At 41.8% G+C, this 20543-nt stretch overlaps 2 protein-coding genes and 2 long non-coding RNA genes across 6 annotated transcripts; 2 read left to right on the top strand and 2 right to left on the bottom strand.

The window, feature by feature from the left end:
- Positions 1-430: 430 nt before the first annotated feature.
- eaf1 (ELL associated factor 1) lies at positions 431-6848 on the bottom strand. Of its 2 annotated transcripts, none has more exons than XM_067509286.1 (6): positions 6592-6848; positions 5670-5764; positions 5164-5300; positions 4596-4768; positions 4279-4500; positions 431-3878 (listed from the first exon to the last, which is right to left on the bottom strand). In XM_067509286.1, exons 1-6 carry the CDS (start codon positions 6692-6694, stop codon positions 3829-3831), a joined length of 780 nt encoding a protein of 259 aa, XP_067365387.1. In that variant the 5' UTR covers positions 6695-6848; the 3' UTR covers positions 431-3828. The 2 variants fall into 2 exon arrangements, with proteins under 2 accessions (XP_067365387.1, XP_067365388.1); XM_067509287.1 differs by having other exon boundaries at positions 6471-6609.
- A 150-nt stretch (positions 6849-6998) lies between these two features.
- Positions 6999-13276, top strand: mettl6 (methyltransferase 6, methylcytidine). The gene is made up of 5 exons (XM_067509285.1): positions 6999-7541; positions 11314-11448; positions 11719-11889; positions 12148-12289; positions 12453-13276. Exons 1-5 carry the CDS (start codon positions 7266-7268, stop codon positions 12605-12607), a joined length of 879 nt encoding a protein of 292 aa, XP_067365386.1. The 5' UTR covers positions 6999-7265; the 3' UTR covers positions 12608-13276.
- LOC137129890 (uncharacterized) lies at positions 12500-17181 on the bottom strand. Its single transcript, XR_010914782.1, has 4 exons — positions 16791-17181; positions 15714-16046; positions 15263-15598; positions 12500-12623 (listed from the first exon to the last, which is right to left on the bottom strand). It is a non-coding gene; the product is annotated as an uncharacterized lncRNA (long non-coding RNA).
- On the top strand, positions 16764-19385 carry LOC137129891 (uncharacterized). 2 transcript variants are annotated; one of them, XR_010914783.1, is made up of 3 exons: positions 16764-16882; positions 17207-17384; positions 17479-19385. It is a non-coding gene; the product is annotated as an uncharacterized lncRNA (long non-coding RNA). The 2 variants fall into 2 exon arrangements; XR_010914784.1 differs by having other exon boundaries at positions 17207-18447; positions 19218-19385.
- The last annotated feature ends 1158 nt before the right edge of the window (positions 19386-20543 follow it).

Below are 20543 nucleotides of genomic sequence, written 5' to 3'. Positions count from 1 at the left end.
TATTTTAAGGAAGAGCTTGAAATTTGCTGCTCCAAACACCAACTGAAGACAACCGGAGATGGAAAACTGAAGGAGTTGTTGTGGAACGCAGCAGCAGCCGATCCACAGAAACCACTGCTGTGAGAAGAAGGTTTGAGGTGACGTCATAAACGCTGGAAAATTCTGAATTTCTGCCCTGCAGATCAGTTCGTCCATGAGTCCTAAGTGGGATAGTTACATTTTACCACCAAACTCCAATCAGTTCATCCTCAAGTCGGAGTGAACATTCCGAACAGTCGTGAAAACACGACGCCTCCAGTCGTGGCCGTCACCAATGTGGAAGCAGAGACACACAAGCAAACTCAGCTGACCGACACACAGATTTCATGGCGTTCGGGTTTCGGCGTCTTTAAATCCTAGTTATGACAAATGAATGAAAAACATTTTCAAATACATTTGCACGCTTTTAATACACTTCAAATTTGTTTAAACATATTTCACATAAATGCATTAAAAACACAAAAACACCAATTACAGCCATCGGACAACTGTGTTCGAAGAGTGTTAGGGATTTCTGAAGGAATGTCAGAGCGAAGCTTTAGGACTTTACACTCCACGTTCATCAGCGGAAGAGTTTAATACTAAATGCTGCATTTACATTAGCATTAGGATTTACTCTGACCTCTAATCGCATTCATGAAGGCATTATTTCAAAACATACATGATCAAATACTTCACTAATATTAATTGTTTAGTGAAAAGGGTTTTGTAACACACTGTAAGTTCCGTTTAAAGCTGACACTAAAAGAGCTGAGTGGACTGCATCAGTGTGAAAATGGGAATTTATGTTTATGCCACTGGTGATGCATTTGCAGCAATTCCTGCAGCGGCTTGTTTACCTGTGTAGTGTTTGCACAAAACGGGAGAAACTGTCAGAATTACATGTCAGAGGCTGACGTGAACTCGTGAACTGTTTCTGTAATCAAGTTATCTACTTGTATAACAGTTCAATATCACAAATGTGGGGCTTTACAATCTGTGAAGGACCTGGAATCTGATAAGGCAAAATCACGTTTAAGTGAGCTGTTCGCGAAATCGTTCCCCATTTACTACATGGTGCATTATATTTCTCATGCAACAGGATGGTGGCTCACGAGTGTCCAAAACAAAAGAGCGTTTCGGACACAGCAACCCTTTGACTGAGTAGGTGGTTTTCCTGCAGATGAATGCAGTCATGAAGAAGGATGTGTACCTATGCACCAGCGGCAGCATCACTGCCAAATCACTTTACTTACAAACGTGAAATGTGGGAAAGAGTAGCTACTATAGTGTGTGTGGACAGTTCTAATGATTAAAATAGAACCATCCACTGTAAAGATGTCACAAACGCATTTCTTACACAATCAAAGAGCAATGGGTTGGCATGCAGAAGGCAGCAGGTTGGAACCCCACCCCACCAGGTGTGGCCCCACCCAGCCATCAAGCCAACTTCGTGCCGGTTCCAAGTCCGGACAAAAAAACAGGAGTGTTGCAGCAGGAAGGACATCGGCATTAAACAACAACACACACGCGTCAAATCAACGTGCGGAAGCCATTGATCTTTGACTTAGTAACTACTGAAATGATTTCATTGTGATTTAGTGTTTCACTCTTCAATTTTACATTTGGGTGAAAATCAAACTCTATTGTTTAAAGCTAGTATAAGCATTAGACTTTATATCCATCCACTCTGCCCATCTCTGCCTCACCCTGCTCCATTATGCTGCCCATCAGGTACAAGTCATTATTAAATGACAAAACTCACAAACTGCACAAAACTCACAAACTGCACTGCTGCATTTTAAGTTTTAAAACCTCTTTCTGCAAAAACATAAAGTTAAACAACTGGTCATTTTGTAATAAAACTCTTCAGTTGTGTTTTGATGCACACTGTTAATAATCACAGACTGTGCGAACGATACCAACTGACATTCACTAACACCAGTGGTTCCAACAATCACTTCTCTGCTCACATGCACAACACAGCCAGTGTCAGATAAAAGCAAAGTGAACCCACAGTTCCACTGCGAACGTTCCTGCTCTCTGCACGTGAGGCCCAGTTCATCTCTTTGGCATTTACACACAGGATAACACATTCACCTTCATCTCCAACCTAAAATGCTGTAAGGCATGAAATGGTTCTATACTGTTGCTAATAAATAAAGAATATGGATTTTTTTTTTTTAAATGTCCGTTTTAGTAAAGGACACGTACCACAAAATTGAAAGGACACGGAGGTTAAGTGTGAAGAAAGCTTTTTGGAGGAAATTAGTTTTCCCTTTTACATCAATAAGCCTGTGAATTTAGTTTTGTTTCAAATGGGTTATTCCCCTTTATTGATGCCACGTGTCAAATCTACAGCAGACTCTACTTTTTACTAATTATCTGATCAGTGACTGAGTGATTCGGTATCATCAGTAATTCCCTGACGCACTGCTCTGATACTGTGACTGGAGTTAACTGGGGTTTTTGGTGAAATAGTGACATAAACAGCTGATGACGTGAGGGAGCGGATGACAGTACTGATTGGCAAAGCACTTTAAACCAACTGCAACTGTTGAGAAAACACATTTGTATAAATCAAACTTTTGGAAACTCCGGCTGCAAACATCACATATTTCACAGGCCCCTGTCAATTATGTAGCTTAAACACTATCAAAGTGAAATGTCCAGCATATGTCACAAGTCAGAGTAAGTGCTTTACATTCAACTGTTTGCCAACTTATTAACCACGAGAACAGGATTAGCTGGCGTTTTTTTAAGGGCTGTTTTTAAATGAATGAGTCTTCTGCCTCCTAGTGGCACCGAATGCAGCTTTTAACAGCTCCACATTACATTTCCACAATGTCAAAAATATCACATTTCCTATGAGGTTATGTCAGAAAGACGTGTTGCTAAAACCTGAAAACGAAATCAGAACAGCATCCTGATATATTTCATTTAGATTGAAAACTACATTTGCAAAATTGTTGTAAATATTATTCTCACTGCCATTAAATGTAATAAAAAGCCTGCATCCTAACATGTACTGTGTGTATCCAAAGCCTGATACGTCTTAATGTCATAGAGCGTTACAGTGTTTAGGTTCCTTGATTCTCGTGAACACGCAGTGTTGTACATTCACTGCCCCACTGTCTCAAATAATCACTAGAGCAGCAAATGGGCATTAAGACATCTGCTACAAGGGAAAGATTTCAGCTGGAGCTAAGAGCCACAGACACAGGGGAGAGTCAGAAAATCCTGACAGGGACAAATGTACTGTTGGATCTGGTCTTTTCATTGGATTTGATGACTGTGGGGAAAAACACTGATTAATGATACCAGTCTTAGTCCTGAATTAAAGCTGGTGACAAAATGGATCTTTGATCTTTTGCTCATTCACAGGCTGCACGTCTGTGCATTCTGTGTTCACTGTAAACCTGTAAATCATGAAGCCATGAAACCAGGGGGTGATAGTTCAAGACAACCACTTCCTCGTCTTGCCCTAAATAAAACCCCAACCAAAAAGATCACACAAGTAGATAAAACTAGATGCTCTAAGTACAGAAAATATGCATGTGCACTCTCATATATAAACCTGTCAAGTAAAGGTTTCTTCTTCTAATGTTCTGCTATACAAAACAAAATATACATCTAATAAAAATACACTCTTAGATCCAGGCTGGCCAGCTTTGAGGATATACTAAAAGAAAAAGAAAATTACAGTGAAACCAAGTCATACAGCTGGGATCAGCTATCGCAGCAAAGGAACAAGGGAACCAGGCAGAAAGGAAGAGGTGGAGTGTGGAGAGGGACACAGACCAGCTGGGCTCAGTCGTCGACGCTGTCGCTGCCTGACTCGCTGAGCTGAAGGTCATTTCCTGTGAAGAAGTTGAGACGTTGGGTTAGAACTTTTTTTTATCGCGGGCTTGAGACTGATTTTTTTTTTTTTTGCCTGTGGACTCAAGTGTGTTCACATACCCAGATGCACCACCTGCTGGTGGACAGTTATAATGCTCGGCAGCTTTGCACTCTCATACACAGCAAACAGCCAATACTGTGTGTTCTGATCTGTCATGGTCAGCATTACATTTTTCCCATGCAGACCCCTGTCCACCACATGAATAAACATCAGGTGGTCTTAATGTTGTGGCTGATCAGTGTGTTTAGTAATGGATCCCAGCTCCGTCCCTGCTTCTCCTAAATCCATGCTAGGATGCATAAGCAGCAGCACAGAAAACGTCCATCAATGGTGACAATGTATGAACCTGAGATACTTACGGAGTGTGTTCATAAGCTGGTTGCTGCCCTGCTGCAGGTCGGCTCCGCCGTTGGCCATGCGGAGGCGGTTGGGGGAGGTCTGGCTTAAAGGTCGTGGGTCGTCGTGCTCGCCATCACTGCTGCTGCTGTCGTCTCCACTGCCCGAGGCGCTGGCTGAGTCAGACGAGCTGCTGCTGCCACTGCTGCTCATCTGCTCTATGACCTCCACCTCTGCTCGCAGCTCTGTCAACAAGGCAGCACAAGTTAAAGTAAAGTCCACAGAGCACACATCCCTTCTACAAATTAATTTTATCCAATACTTCTTTTTTTTTTTTTACCTCTCTTGATATCATCCAGTTGTGGCTCTGGGGAGGGGTTATCCTTAGAGGGAGATGGAGAGGTCTTGACCCTGGCCCCAGGTTTGGTTGGAGCCCTGAACTGTGAAGTGGCCTGGCTGGGGCGGACGGACTGCTGCTCAAACCGGGCCTGGATTTTACTGCTGCCTTCCGCCCTGTAAAAATGCAAGAACATGGTAGACGTAGTTAGTAGCAGTTCTTTATGATCCATAAAGGACAAACTTCAACTCGTATTGGTCCCTTCATACATACACAACTTTTTACATATGATAAATGGCTGTAAATTATAGTTTGATGAAATAACTGCAAATGCTGCTCTGATTTTTAAAGGCCTGAGGTTGCTTACATTCACTTTTTCTGGAGGTTCTTCTCAAGACTTTTGTTTAACTGTCTGTCAGAACTTCACTGAAAAATAAATATCTGATAACCAGAGCGAGTGGGTGAAAGCTGAGAGAACTAACAAAGGAAGGCTTGCAACAAAACTACAGTGACATCTCTCCCAAGTTTTATTTTTCATGGGCCAAAACGTCTCAGACCTTTGACCTCTCACCTGGTTTTCTTGACCTGGATGCTGCTGCTCAGCTTCTCCAGTACAAACTCCCCGGTGTCATGGTTAATAATGAGCACGCAGTCCTTCTGGTATGGCCGCTTGTTTCCTTTGAATACTGTCATAGGAGGCGTGGAGCCCTGGATGAACAAAAATCCTGAAATCTAAATCTTCAGTGCTTTACCAGGCAAGTACAAATTAAATGAAAACGTCTTTCTGACCATTTGTCTGATGAGTGAGATGCTTTCCTGTTTTTAATTAGTTAATAATTAGTTATTTCTATAATAAACCAATTTTGAAATGTCTTTAACTGTATCAAAGTACGTTTTTCTAGTGTACAACGTTTGTTGAGAGAAATCAAAAACTGGGAGTTAAAATTTATGTTTCTCAAGGTAATAAAAAGCCACATATCAAAGTATTGATACTGAAAGCAATGTTAAGCGTGGCATTATGACTGGACCTTATTTAAGCAACAGCAACAACTTTAAACGTTTTCCACACAAACTTACCAGAATATGAGGTAACGTGATAGTAACTTCATCTCCTTTGCCAACCTGTAGCTCTCCCTCACAGCTGGTGTCGATAGATGCTGGTTTGAAGTCATCTGTGAAAGTATGGCAACAGGTACGTCAGTCAGGTGCTTGACAAAGTCAGGCAATGCAAAAGAATCAAAAACCATGTTCTTCAAAATTTAAAGAATCAAAATATGTTCTTCAATGTAGCATATGACTCGATGACTGCAGTATTATAATATTTAGATGAGTCTAAATTATACTGGACTTTTTAAGACTGACATTGGTAAGTGTTAAATATGCATGAATGTATTATCTGGTATATTGCATTTGTTTTTGAAGGATTGTGATTTTGCATTTGAAAATGACATCGCCAACACTTTCTGCCACTGTATCTGATATCTGTCAGCCGCATTACATTATGTGCAGTTTGCATACATGAGACTCTATCACTGCAATGCATGCAAAACATCTTTCTTCATATTTCTAAATATAACACCACACAAAATATGGGCAAAAGTCATTCATTTAAACTGAAACAATTGGAGAGATTCCTTTTTCTGTAACGTATATCAGCCTAGCAAGTATTTGTTCAGGTTTTATTTAGGAAATGCGTGTATTTGGCAGCAGATATGAGGAATAACGGTAAAGAAATATCAGGAAACAGCGTCTCTGTGTCCTTAGACAAACACTTAGTGTCACTTAGACTTGTGACAAAAAGGGTTATTTCAACTTGGGAGTAAAAATGAACCCCGCGTGCCTTAATGCAGTGGTTGTAACAATCTTTTCTTAATTTACTTTTCCACATAATCGGCTGTGTTGTGCGAGCGACAGCCTCTGCGTCCATACGAGCGAACAGCTTGAATCCCCACTCTGCGCCCCTTCTCTTGACACATCACGCGGGTTTGTTCACACTCACATCTGATGGTGTGAAAGGACGATTTTGGCCTCTTCTCAAAGCTTTCACCGAGCTTCAAAACATGCTCCTCTTTATCCAGCAGCGGATTCGTACTCCCGTTCATGGTCTACGTCGGCGTTTTTCTATTTAGATCCTCATTTATGTGAGCAACTTCAGGGAGATTCGAATATCGAACCAACTGTAAGACAAAGTTAGCCGTCTGTGGCTAACATTTAGCAAAACATCCCTTTCGTCACTTGGTCCCGCCTCTTCCGCTTTTGTTCTGGCTGCCAAATGTGTCCGAAAACAAGATACGTTAACATAATTTGCCTCAAACAATAAAATATAAACACTGTGAAGACATATATTTAATATCTAATTACATTATTAAATATAGCAATATACTATGTCATTTTTCTTCGTATAATTATGTTGATGTCCCACGGTAAGGAAACGGTATACGGAAGAATTATAGTACGGACAAGATGGACGCTGAAGTGTAAAACGTAAGTGGTCCAACAGTTTTTAAATATGAAGTTAGTTTAATGTATAAACAACCAAATTTGCTGTGAAACACTGATAATTCATTCGCATAAATTAAGGAGTACAGTGGAGGTACTGACAAAAACGTGGTAGTAAAGGTAGTAAAACCCGTGGTACTTTCAGATAGTAAGCGTTGCCCAGGTGACATTAAAATGATAGCGCCTGAAAAAGAAGAAGAAGCTGGGTGCAAAGATGAAACGATGTCCCCAGATGTCCCGGGACAAACCTCCGCCAGCATCGTTTTGTCACCAGAGGAGCTGGACAGACTCAGCAGTGAGCGGCCTCTGGTGTCCGACTTCAAACGGATGAAGTTGGAGAAAGAAGCGCAGAAAAACTGGGACTTGTTTTACAAAAGAAACACGACGAATTTCTTCAAGGACAGACACTGGACCACAAGAGAATTTGAAGAGCTCAGAGCATGCAGAAAGGTGAGGACGAGAGACGTTTTAGAGAACAGAAAACCTCAAATCCCAACAAAACATTTGTAAGTTGAGTTATTGTTTATCTCCACTTTTGAAGTTATTGTTAGCTATGCTTATCCAAAGTTAGCTTGCTGACTTTTATGACTTTCACTACTTCTTCTTCTTCTTCTTTTCCTTTCGGCTGCTCCCTTTCAGGGGTCGCCACAGCGAATCATGTGCCTCCATCTAACTCTATCCTCTGCATCCTCTTCACTCACACCAACTAACTTCATGTCCTCCCTCACTACATCCATAAATCTCCTCTTTGGTCTTCCTCTAGACCTCCTGCCTGGCAGCTCCAACCTCAGCATCCTTCTACCGATATATTCACAGTTTCTCCTCTGAACATGTCCAAACCACCTCAATCTGGCCTCTCTGACTTTATCTCCAAAACATCTAACATGATCTGTCCCTCTGATGTCCTCATTCCTGATCCTGTCCATCCTCGTCCCTCCCAAAGAGAACCTCAACATCTTAAGCTCTGCTACCTCCAGCTCTGCCTCCTGTCTTTTCTTCAGTGCCACTGTCTCTAAGCCGAACAACATTGCTGGTCTCACCACCGTCTTGAACACCTTTCCTTTCATTCTCGCTGATACTCTTTTATCACACAACACACCTGACACTTTTCTCCACCCGTTCCAACCTGCCTGCACTCACCTCTTCACCTCTTTTCCACACTCACCGTTGCTCTGAACCGTTGACCCTAAGTACTTAAAGTCCTGCACCTTCTTCACCTCTGCTCCCTGTAACCTCACCGTTCCACCTGGGTCCCTCTTATTCACACACATGTATTCTGTCTTGCTGCGGCTAAGCTTCATTCCTCTGTTTTCCAGAGCAGACCTCCACCTCTCTAGATTTTCCTCCACCTGCTCCCTGCTCTCACTACAAATAACAATGTCATCTGCAAACATCATAGTCCAGGGAGATTCTTGTCTAACCTCATCTGTCAGTCTGTCCATCACCAGAGCAAACAAGAAGGGGCTCAAAGCCGATCCTTGATGCAGACCCACCTCCACCTTAAACTCCTCTGTCACACCTACAGCACACCTCACCACTGTCTTACAGCTCTCATACATGTCCTGCACCACTCTAACATACTTCTCTGCCACTCCAGACGTCCTCATACAATACCACAGCTCCTCTCTCGGCACCCTGTCATACGCTTTTTCTAAATCTACGAAGACACAATGCAACTCCCTATGACCCTCTCTGTACTTCTCCATCAGCGTCCTCAAAGCAAATACTGCATCTGTTGTACTCTTTCTAGGCATGAAACCATATTGCTGCTCACAAATGTTCACCTCTGCCCTTAGCCGAGCTTCCACTACTCTTTCCCACAACTTCATTGTGTGACTCATCAGCTTTATTCCTCTGTAGTTGCCACAGCTCTGCACATCCCCCTTGTTCTTAAAAATTGGTACCAGTACACTTTTCCTCCAGTCCTCTGGCCTCCTCTCACTCTCCAAGATCTTGTTAAACAAACTAGTCAAAAACTCTACTGCCACCTCTCCTAGACACTTCCATACCTCCACAGGTTTGTCATCAGGACCAACTGCCTTTCCACTCTTCATCCTCTTCAATGTCCTCCTCACTTCACTCTTACTAATCTTTGCTACTTCCTGCTCCACACCAGTCACCTCTTCTACTCTTCGTTCCCTTTCATTTTCCTCGTTCATCAACTCTTCAAAGTTCTCCTTCCATCTTCCCATCACACTCCTGGCACCTGTCAATACATTTCCATCCTTATCTTTAATCACCCTAACCTGCTGCACATCCTTTCTATCTCTATCTCTTTGTCTGGCCAACCTGTACAAATCCACCTCTCCCTCTTTAGTGTCCAACCTAGCATACAAGTCCTCATATGCTCTTTGTTTGGCCTTTGCCACCTCTATCTTCACCTTACGCTGTATCTCCCTGTACTCCTGTCTACTCTCTTCAGTCCTCTCAGTGTCCCACTTCTTCTTAGCTAACCTCTTTCTCTGTATACACTCCTGAACTTCCACGTTCCACCACCAAGTCTCCTTGTCCGCTTTCCTCTTTCCAGATGACACACCGAGTACCCTCCTACCTGTCTCCCTGATCAAATTAGCTGTAGTAGTCCAGTCATCTGGAAGCACCTCCAAACCACCCAGAGTCTGTCTCAGCTCCTCCCTGAAAACTAAACGACATTCTTCCTTTTTCAACTTCCACCACTTCGTCCTCTGCTCTGCCTTAGTCCTCCTTATCTTCCTCACCACCAGCATCATTTTACACACCACCATCCTGTGTTGTCTGGCTACACTCTCCGCTACCAATGCTTTACAGTCACTGATCTCTTTCAGATTACAACGTCTACATAAGATGTAGTCTACCTGAGTGCTTCTCCCTCCGCTCTTGTACGTCACCCTATGTTCCTGCCTCTTCTGAAAGAAAGTGTTTACTACAGCCATTTCCATTCTCTTTGCAAAGTCAACCACCATCTGACCTTCTGCGTTCCTGTCCTGAACACCAAACCTGCCCATAACAGTCTCATCACCTCTGTTCCCTTCACCTACATGCCCATTGAAATCTGCACCAATGACAACTCTCTCACCTCTGGGGATGCTCTGCATCACTTCATCTAACTCACTCCAGAATTTCTCCTTCTCTTCTAACTCACATCCTACCTGTGGGGCATAACCACTCACAACATTGAACATCACCCCTTCAACTTCCAGCTTCAGACTCATCAACCTGTCTGATACTCTTTTCACCTCTAGAACATTCCTCACAAAATCCTCTTTCAATATAACTCCTACTCCATTTCTCTTCCTATCTGACCCATGGTAAAACAACTTGAACCCTGCTCCTAAGCTTCTAGCCTTGCTACCTTTCCACCTGGTCTCCTGGACACACAGTATGTCCACCTTCCTTCTCTGCATCATGTCGATCAACTCCCTAGCCTTCCCTGTCATAGTACCAACATTCAAAGTCCCTACTGTCAGTCCTACATTCTTAGCTTTCCTCTTCTCTCTCTGCCTACGAACACACCTTCCTCCTCTTCTTCTTCGTCTTCGACCAACAGTAGTCCAATTTCCACCGGTACCCTGTAGGTCAACAGCACCGGTGGCGGTCGTTGTTAACCCGGGCCCCGACCGATCCGGTATGGAAGCCTTTGTCACGATTCGCATGTTTGATTTGGCATGTGTTTTACGTCGGATGCCCTTCCTGCCACAACCCTCTGCATTTATCCAGACTTGGGACTGGCACAAGAAGACACTGGCTGAGTCTATTTACATCTTACATTTGTGAATCTAATGCAAGAGAGTTATTGGAGAAAAGGGGATGAATTAACAATATATGACAGAACACTGCTTGATAAATATTGTATTCGTATCGTGTTGGATAATTGCCATTTGGTCTTAATATGCGTATGTGATATTTTTCTATAAACTGAGAAACACTGAAACATGAAAATAAGCATTGTTATTACTCTGCAGTATATACTGTGTCCTTTATACACCGGACGAAGATTCCAGAGACATAAATGTTCAGAATTAGTAAATCTTGCCGTCCAGGCGAGAGAGTGGGCAGGTCCATATTTCTGAGTGGTGTTTTGCTCGAGCGCAACTGTCGCACACTCAGGTGTGCAGAGACCTTATTAATGCTTTGACAACACAGGTTGTAAAACACGTTCTACCGTAAGATTTCGGCAGTGAGGTAACAAGATAAGACATAAATGAAGTGACTAAGTGATACTTGTGCCCTGCTTGGTTTCCAGTTTGAGTCCCAGAGGCTGGTCCTGCTTGAGGCTGGCTGTGGTGTGGGAAACTGCATTTTCCCTCTGCTCGAGGATGACCTCAACATCTTTGTTTACGCCTGTGATTTCTCACCAAGAGCTGTTGAATTTGTCAAAGTAAGTAAAAGCTTTGTCCGTTAAATTACCCATAATCCATCTTTATCTTCATCTCAGAGTCACAGCTTTATGTCTCTAAGCTGAATATTTTCTTACAATAAACTCATGGCTTGACTATGTGTATGTTAGTGTTGGGATTGGCACTTAGGTCTCTCTGCCCCTTTGTTTACAAATTGGTCAAAGCAAAATTATTTTTAGAATGTTTTTGCTATAGATGCAGTGCAAACGTCTGATATTAATAAAACGAAGTCATCTTTCTTCTTTCCACAGAAAAACCCTTTGTATTGCCCTGAGCGCTGCTGTGCCTTTCAGTGTGATTTAACTAAAGATGATCTCAGAGAAAATGTACCAGAGGGCAGCGTGGACGTCGTCACTCTCATCTTTGTCCTGTCTGCCATCCATCCCGAGAAGATGAAGTTGGCTTTACAGAACATCAGCAGGGTGAGAGCCGGGACAGCCCGATAGAAAAACTCAAAATTCAAAGTTTGCAGGAAAAAGGTTTAATTGATTTTTCCTTTTAACCTTGGGAGATTTCTTTATGATTGTTTCCAGACTTTAGTAAATGTAGTAATATATATGAAATAACCATAAATCATCATAAAACATTTATACATCCATTGTCTAATGTGGATAGAGAAAAGGCACAAATAATGAGTTTCAGTTTTTAGTGCAGTAGTGTTACTTGTATGTGGGTTTCAGGTGCTGAAGCCGGAAGGCATTGTCCTGTTCAGGGACTATGGTCTGTACGATCATGCCATGCTTCGCTTTAAAGCCTGCAGCAAGTTGGGGGAAAACTTTTATGTCCGGCAAGATGGAACCAGGTCGTACTTCTTCTCCAAAGGTGAGTGAAATGTTCTAGGAAAGTTGGTTTGTGATGGATGGAACAAAGAAGCCAAAAACATTCCAATCTGAGCTTTTTTCACCTGCCTTTTTATATCCATGTCTTCCAGCTGTGTTGTTTTCTCCGTCTGATGTCTCACCCCTCTCTTTTCATCTGCACTCAGAGATCCTGGCTGAGCTCTTTGAGGAGGCTGGATTCCAACCTGTAGCTAATGATTATGTCCTGAGAGAGACTGTCAACAAGAAGGAGGGACTTTGCGTTCCCAGGGTTTTCCTGCAGAGCAAATTCAACAAGACCAGCCAGCTGCAGAGCTCCTGATGTCGTCTGGCCTTGTCTGTGAACAGATTAAAATTGGGCGGTAACAAAAAATGTCATTTACGTTTTAACTGTTCCTGAAGAGGCACTGTGTGGCTGCTGGCTGTAATTGGATTAGACCCTGAGGAGGATTCAGGTTGGTAAGGTGTATTATTACTGTCCCATCAAACAACTGCAGTCTTTTGCCCACGGAAGTTGCTCCTTCACTGACAAGGTTTTCATATAAACTTTGTAATTTGCTGAACTTTGCAGAACTATATGAAGCATCACGATGCTCTGGTTGTGTAGCAGATTTACTGCTGTTTTATGGCCTTTGTAAAACTGATCAGTTGGTAGTAACACCAGGAAAAAACGTTTTTTTCCGATTGGCTCCAGGAAGGTTTTTATAAACCTCACGTGCTGGTTTTAAACATTTGAATTTTGTATAAATAAATGTAAATTCTTTCACCGTTTTTGCCTGACTACACTCAAAGCAGCAGTTGTCGCTTCACAGTTGGTTTTTGTACAGAAGTGCTCATAGTTTTACATTCTGCTAGTGATCCAAAATTTCTTTGCTAGAAACCACAAATCCAACTAATCATACAATTATATCAACAGACTTTAAAAAAAAAAAAAAAAATTTTAAGGAGTTTTAAAAATAATTTTTTCGGTGGTGTACAAGCATTCTACCATCCCTCAGATAACCATCTGATTTTCAACAGGTCTTTGTACATAACCTTAAAACAGATAAACAGAAACGTGTTTTTGTAGTGATAGTTGACTGAATAGAAACTGGCAGGAAATAATGGAAATGGCCCATGGTGTGCTACAAATGTCCCCAGCCAGAATTAAGAGGAGGTATAATTTATTTCAATAATGTTTTACACGTAGAGGTTTCCAGATGTAGGCAATGGGGTAATAATACTTTACGGATATATTAGAAAAAAAATCCTGACTGATTAACAGACAAGTCCAGCTACTGTAAGCAACAATGAAACAATCTCTAAATGTCTTCTCGGCTGCGGTTTGACACATTATGACTTGTCCAGTAGAGTGCGCTAGTAGCAAGTAACAGTACAGCCATTAAAACCTCAGTGAGATCAACACCCACCACCATTATCAGTCTGTTAAACTTTCTGTACATTCGGGGGTGGGTGGGGGTGGGGGTTGCTCAAAGCAGACGTCTGCAACAGTACCACGGACTAAAACCCCAAAATGACAAAACACAGTTTTGTTAGTTGTCATTTTCTTTTCCTTTACAAATGACTTGGTGTTTTCTGTGGCTTTGACTCGATAAAAACCTGAATAATCTTTTCAGTACTAGTCGTGGGCCTTTATTGCATTTGTTTTTACATTCAGCAGTCAAAATAAAATCAGTGGTGACAACCTGGAGAGAATGAATGAAGTTACTATGGCATCTTAGCATTGTACGTTTTTCTGCCACGAGGTTTCTACATTCCACACTAAAAGCTCCTAAATGACACGGAATTAAATAAAGCCACAAGTGTAAATTAGCAGATCCCCATGTGACCCCAATGATTTCACAAGAACAAAAAGCTTAAACCAAAGCTCTCAGATGCGTATTGCCTCTTACTGATAGGAAAGTCAGCAGGGTTTCTGTGGTTTCTCAGTGTTAGTACACAACGGTCTGCAAAAAGGGCTCATTATCTAAGACCTGTACTACGTGGATGACAGTCTCATTTATTAACCAGCAGTAAGGAGGTTTTTGTTGCACTTGTTTTATATTATTATTACTGCATCCATTTTTTAATACAGCAACGTACAGTACATGCTACTGTTTAATGGGACCACAATGGTGAACAGCGGTTACAGCTCTGAGCCTTTTGCAGCCTGCTCAATAAATGGCTTCCTGTTTGGTGAACGCGTCACACACTGATGCCCTTCTGGCCGAGCCTTCAGCAGAAAAGCCCAGATGCAGGTGATCCTGTTTTACGTTGTAAGCATCAGGCCATTTTGTCAAACTTTTGAAACGCAATATTTTACCAGGTGCATTGAGAAGCCTGCTTCAGTTTAAGCGCCTACAGCCAAAATATCTATGTCACGGAGGGATTAGAAGGAGAGTGAGAGCATAACATCTTAAGTCATTTGTGAGCCCTGTGTTAATGTCTGAAATGATGATGAATGCACACAATCTTGTGTCAACCTATGTAGTAGATATTTAAATGAATAAGTCAGTTACTTTTACTGTGGTGTGGAGTTGAATGTTCACAGGAATTATTCATTTAAAAACACCAGTCCCTCCAGTAGCGAGGACACTGTGGTGTCACTGTCTTTATAGCCCAATGACCACTAGACACAGATGTCATTGCTCTGCTAAACTGCAAACTCTTCTCACATCACCGTCATGTTTATCATAGAGAATTCTGCCTAAACTAAATAACTCCTTTCCACAAGCGGTGACACACGAGAATACGTGAAGCTATATTTACAAAGTACTAACCAATGCAGTTTCCTGTACTGTGGCTCAGTTTGCACAGCCCCCCCACCCAAGAAAGATGTAACATATAAGGCCAGTGAGTATTTGAAATGTGTCTTCTTGATGGGGAGGAAAGCAGGTCCCCACACAAACAATCATGAAAGGGAAATGTGTACGTGTGCAGACGGCTCAGCTTGCTAGAGCCAAGCTGCAGCTCGGCAGTTGCAGTGGCTTTTTCTCACCTTGACGTAATGAGCCTTGTGATCAGTAGGTACAGTGAAGTTTGTTTGTTCCAATGAACGTTTGTTGCAGAAGTTTAGTTTTTCTGCCTTCACTTAAAAACATATCCATGTTTCCCGTGAAATCCCGACAGATGAACATTGGGGCTGGGTGATTGAAATTCTGTGCTGCAGTTACCACGGATTATAGAACACCCAAAACAACATGAGTGGAATAAATGGTTGTTCAATTTATTCCTTTCACTTGAATAAAGACAAATATTAGGTTTATTTCCACATGCTCTCAGAAAATATAGTCTGGGCTTTTGTGAACAGAGCCAACTCAATCTGACGATGGATCTGAAAGAGAAGGAGGCAAAGCAAAACAGGATCAATGTTGGAAAAAAGCGCAAACTGTACTCAAGACTGAAACAGTGACAGATGATGTAATACTTTGGTCTGATCGTGACAATACCTGTGACCCTAATGGAGATAAAATGTCCCATTGCTGAATCGCCGTTTTCACATTTAGCATTGCATTGAAATTGACCTTCGTCCTTTGGTTGGACATTGAGAATCTCTGTAACGATCTGTCTACGTCTCATGTTGCCACCAAAGATGGTCTCATTCACTGTAGTGAAGTACCGGCTGGGGTCAGTCAGTTCAAGGTTGTTTTGGCTGTGATGACACCAAACGACATGCACCACACCACATCGCTCAAAGTGATAATTAGCCTCACAGAAGAGTTTGAACGATGAGCCTCTGGCAAGAGTCAGTGTTGCCTGTGGATAAATGACCTCTAAGGTTTCTAGAAAGAAAATGACACGTTAAGACATTATCACCTGTAGCTCTACTTCTGGCTTTACTGTATTTTTCAATAGATATAGAGGTGAACAAAACTGTTGGTTTCTTTCCACAAATAAAGAAGAACCTGCATTTTTCTCTTGATGTGGCCTAGATTAGACCCAGCTCTCAATATAATGCACCTCAATAATGAACACGTAGTGGAATTACCACTGTTTGAAACGTCACAAATATTTCCGGTTGTTTCTAATAAATCTGTCCAGACAATTTGTTATCAAGTAAGAATTGGCTTCCTTTATTTTTAAAAATGTATTTCTTTTATTACTTTTTAAAATATATATATAGTTATTGCAGTGAAAATAGTTTGTTTCTTCTTTTTTCCATGGAATGGTACCAACATTTCTGCTACTGTAGTAAAAATACTTGAAAGGCCAAGCTCGGTTTCCTCCCAGGCCCAGTTTTACAGGCAGAGTGATTTGACTTTAACAGGTCTAACTGAGAGAAATTGGAGGACGCTGATACAACCAAACATATAACTTCCATTGATGACTTAGAAAACAGGACAAAAATGTTACATGTCTTCTACATTTACATTTAGTGATTTAGCAGACGCCTTTCTCCAAAGTGACCTACATTTGAGGTAAGACACTGTGCTTTTCTCCTGACAGTTACAGAACCTTGTATCAAAACGAAACCTGAAGAAATGCTCCACGCATGTGGACGTGGACATCGAATGTTGCTCACTAACCATTTTCCTGGACAGATGACACATGGCCAGTCACCAGCACCAGCACCGTAAATCCAGTAAGCCAAGTCATTCTCCAACACGAGGACCACAGCGTGAGTGAGAAATGGCAGAACACAGTTGACAGCATTGTCACCTTGTTACATTTACTGAGAGGCACCAATGCCTCTTGTCTGCATTTGCTGATGTGGGTGGAGGATGCTTGTGTGTGTGTGTGTGTGCTCACGTTTACTGCAGCGTTTCCATCCTCTGACCACCAGCACTAACGTAGCACTTTCTCTTCTGAGTACATCCCCTTTCCAGTACTAGGTTAATAGTAGTAACTGCAAATTCAACACTTGAAGCTTTTTATTTCAGACACTGTGTAATATCTTTCCGTTTGTGTGACTGTATAAATATAGTAAATGTGTTAACCACAGGTGGAACATGATGGTAGATTCTTCGTAACAACAATGGGAACAGGGACACGCATTAAACACGTCCGTCTCAGTCCAGGAAAGTGCTGATTATAGACGTGATCCAGTTATATTCGTTGCTGCAGTGAAATGGCATTTGGTCCAGTGTCCAGGACGGAAAGAGGGGGACAGTGGTAAAATGGTAAATGCTCTGCATTTATATAGCGCTTTTTTACCTATAAGCACTCAAAGCGCTTTACACTGCTTCTTATTAACCCATTCACTCACAATCACAGATTGCGAAACTCTCACCGGGAGCAACTAAGTTGGGGTTCAGTGTCTTGCTCAAGGACACTTCGACATGTGACCAGAGGAGCCGGGGATTGAACCAACTACTGTGAGACTGGTGGACGACCGCTCTACCTTCCTGCGCCACAGTCGCCAGCGGTGTGTCCAACCTGTGGATGGGAAGGCGCGTTTACACGATTTCCAGCAAATAAGACAATTTACCTAATCGACGTCTTTCCGTAAATTCCCACCTACATTAGTCGAACCGTTGATGGGATCCAGTTGGTAGGAATTAAGATGACGGAGTTTAGTGAGGGACGTTCTCTACGCTACGAGAGTATTTGAGCCAGAGGCCAAACAACATGCAGCTCTGAGTTATTTTGCTGTTGAATTGCTAAATGGAGCTCGCACCACGATCCTTTAACATGGGGGTAAACTTTTTCACTGACGCTAACGTTATTTAACCTATAACCCATATGTTGGTATCTATTTAGGAAATGTGTGTTTTGTCACAGTCGAGCAGCAGGATGAAAGGCCTGAGTGAGACCAGGTGTGTGACTGTGGACAGAACATGCAGCTTTGTCTGTTTTGTTCTAGTTGATTTTATTCTTCTGCAGTCATTGGAACGTTTTTACACAGAACTGATTGTAATAAAATGAGTTTCTACTTTGCAGTGCAGCTGCTGTTCCAAACTTTGAAGAATATAAAACCGAGTCCACTGACATCAGTGTTTGGAGAAGAGTGTGAATTCTGAATACACGTAACAATCATTAGGATCAATATAAAATAATCGGGAATAAATTAATCAGATGTAGTTTTCTCTCAATGTGACAACACCATGAAACGATTCTCCTCCCGTCTTAAAACATCTTTTCTCTCACAGTGACCTCAGAGGAAAATGCAGATGTGGAGTTTTCTGGCAGTGTCGTACAGTGATGGTCGCTGGAGGACAAACCCATTGGCACGTGACTGAGAAGGTGAGCTGCAGTTTTTTATCATGTCCCTCTCTGTGTCTCCTCATTTCCTACCTGAATACAGCGAATGTGAAGACATCGCACCATGGTAAGTGTTGGGGGCGCAGCGCCATCTTGTGATCAGTCAGTTTACCAGCGCGTGCTGCAGTGGTTGAAATGGGCGACGTGCACATCTTTAGCTTTGATAAAAAGTTGTTTAAATGATTTCTGTCAGACAGCGGAAGACACGGGACACATTATATATAACTGGTGAGTTTGCTGATAAGATCCAAAACTGCAATTGCTTGCAACATGCAGAAACAGTCTATTTGAATCTGACCTAACAATAAGTAAAAGTACAAACTATGGGCTCAAGTAGGTTGTGTAATCAAACGTACACTGAAACTGTAATGGTTCGAAATGTAATACAAATACATATTTTTTATATATTACATTTATCTGTCAAAGTACTAACAATTATAAGCATACTTTAAAGTTGTCTTCCTTTCTTTCTAATTTGAGTCATACAGTATTTAATCAACAGCAAACTGACCAACATGAAAACACTTGGTATCACTTTGCAGCTTGATGACATTGGGATAATACTCAGGTAATATTGTGTAAATAACAAGGTCAACGGCTTTGGGCTCGTCCCTTCAGGGGTCGCCACACCTGGCCGTGTTGAAGTTTATTTATTTATTTTTGTGTATATCCATATCCAGCCATATCTCAATTGGAAAGAAGAACTGACAAGTTGTGAGCATTGGTTGTTTTTCTGTCATCTGTGTGTTTAGGCTTCAGAATCGGGGGGTTTCTGCTTGGATGAAGTTTTTCTTGCTGATCTCCTGTTTGCATTAACTGTGCCACAGGATCGGGTTTGTGAGCTGTTAACATGTGCACCTCTGCTCCACGGTAGCAGGTCGTCTCACCTGCTCATTCATTTGAAGTGGAAACCGAAAACACTTCGCCCTTGTTGTTCTTCACACCACCTCCATGATGAGCTGAATTTCAACAGTGGGGAGAGTTTGTAGTGGAAGAAACTCAGGTTTTGCTTTCAATCAGAGGAAATGAGGACCCTGTACACCTGTGAAAACAGGAAACTGTGTGGTTTTCATGTCAAATTGTTCATCTATTATTTTAGATAATAATAAATTTCCTAACCACTAATAAAAATAGTGCGTTGGTCTGCAGACTGAAATATTTCTGCAGCCATTGTACAGACATTCATTGTCCCAAAACAATGAATTCTACCGACTACGTTGATGACTACGTTGTTCATTGAAGGAGATGATGAACATAAAGAAACTGCTGAACATCACTGTCTTATTGTGAGTGTTGCTGTACAGATGTGGTGATGTTCTCTCCATTTCAGCCTGGTGACGGTAAATATGATGCAACTTGAACACGACAGCAGATACTGAAAGAATGTTATCACCTCTCTGTGAGACAGCTCATAAACGCTGCTTGAGCTTTGCTATTTTTATCTCCCGTTCGTGTTTTGGTTGCGTCAGGGATGCAGCGAAGCTGAGTGGGAGACCAACCTGAAGAATAAAGCGGACGCCCACGTAGAGGAGCTCATTCACACCCATAGTCCTTTAGTCTCAGATTCACACTGCAACACTGACACAGTGGTGAGATAACACCAGACCTTCGCAAAGCAGTTTCTCTTATTTCAGGCTGCTCTCGACTTTTGTGCAATGACATATCCTTATTCTCTCCATTCTTAAAGGATGCAATTTTTTTGTGGTTAAAAAAAGTCCCTAATCAGTAATACAGATAGCAGATGCTTTAGGCAACTCAGAAGAACTATGGCTTAATTAGACACGTTAAGGAGAAAAATTAATTTTAAAACATTTCAAAAGCCACTACTGGAACTGGAACAACTGCTCAATTCATCAACCATAAGACATTTAATCGCAGCATTGCCGATAATCTGTTAATCATTAAAGTCATTCATGAAGCTGATTAGCCAATCTTTCTTCCTCCAGCTTCTCCTGTGTGAGAAGTAGCTTGTTAATGCCATTTAAATTGAATGTCTTTGATGTCTCCTGGACTGTGTAGTCGTCACCTTGAGCTTTGAAAGTTGTGACTGGCATTTTAACTAATTTCTAACATTTTAT

This window comes from Channa argus, chromosome 7 (assembly GCF_033026475.1).
Source record: "Channa argus isolate prfri chromosome 7, Channa argus male v1.0, whole genome shotgun sequence".
In the NCBI taxonomy this organism is placed as follows: domain Eukaryota; kingdom Metazoa; phylum Chordata; class Actinopteri; order Anabantiformes; family Channidae; genus Channa; species Channa argus.
The sequence above is the reverse complement of the archived record's forward strand: the minus strand, read 5'-3'. Positions and strand labels throughout refer to the sequence as shown.

What these genes read in the sequence shown, in the direction of transcription:
- eaf1 (XM_067509286.1), bottom strand. Translation starts at nt 6,694, where the DNA reads ATGAACGGGAGTACGAATCCGCTGCTGGATAAAGAGGAGCATGTTTTG. An exon ending in ATCCAGGTCAAGAAAACCAG is followed by an intron (nt 4,769 to 5,163) that starts GTGAGAGGTCAA and finishes GCATTTTTACAG; the next exon opens with GGCGGAAGGCAGCAGTAAAA. An exon ending in ACTGGATGATATCAAGAGAG is followed by an intron (nt 4,501 to 4,595) that starts GTAAAAAAAAAA and finishes CCTTGTTGACAG; the next exon opens with AGCTGCGAGCAGAGGTGGAG.
- mettl6 (XM_067509285.1), top strand. Translation starts at nt 7,266, where the DNA reads ATGATAGCGCCTGAAAAAGAAGAAGAAGCTGGGTGCAAAGATGAAACG. An exon ending in AGCTCAGAGCATGCAGAAAG is followed by an intron (nt 7,542 to 11,313) that starts GTGAGGACGAGA and finishes CTTGGTTTCCAG; the next exon opens with TTTGAGTCCCAGAGGCTGGT. An exon ending in CTTTACAGAACATCAGCAGG is followed by an intron (nt 11,890 to 12,147) that starts GTGAGAGCCGGG and finishes TGTGGGTTTCAG; the next exon opens with GTGCTGAAGCCGGAAGGCAT.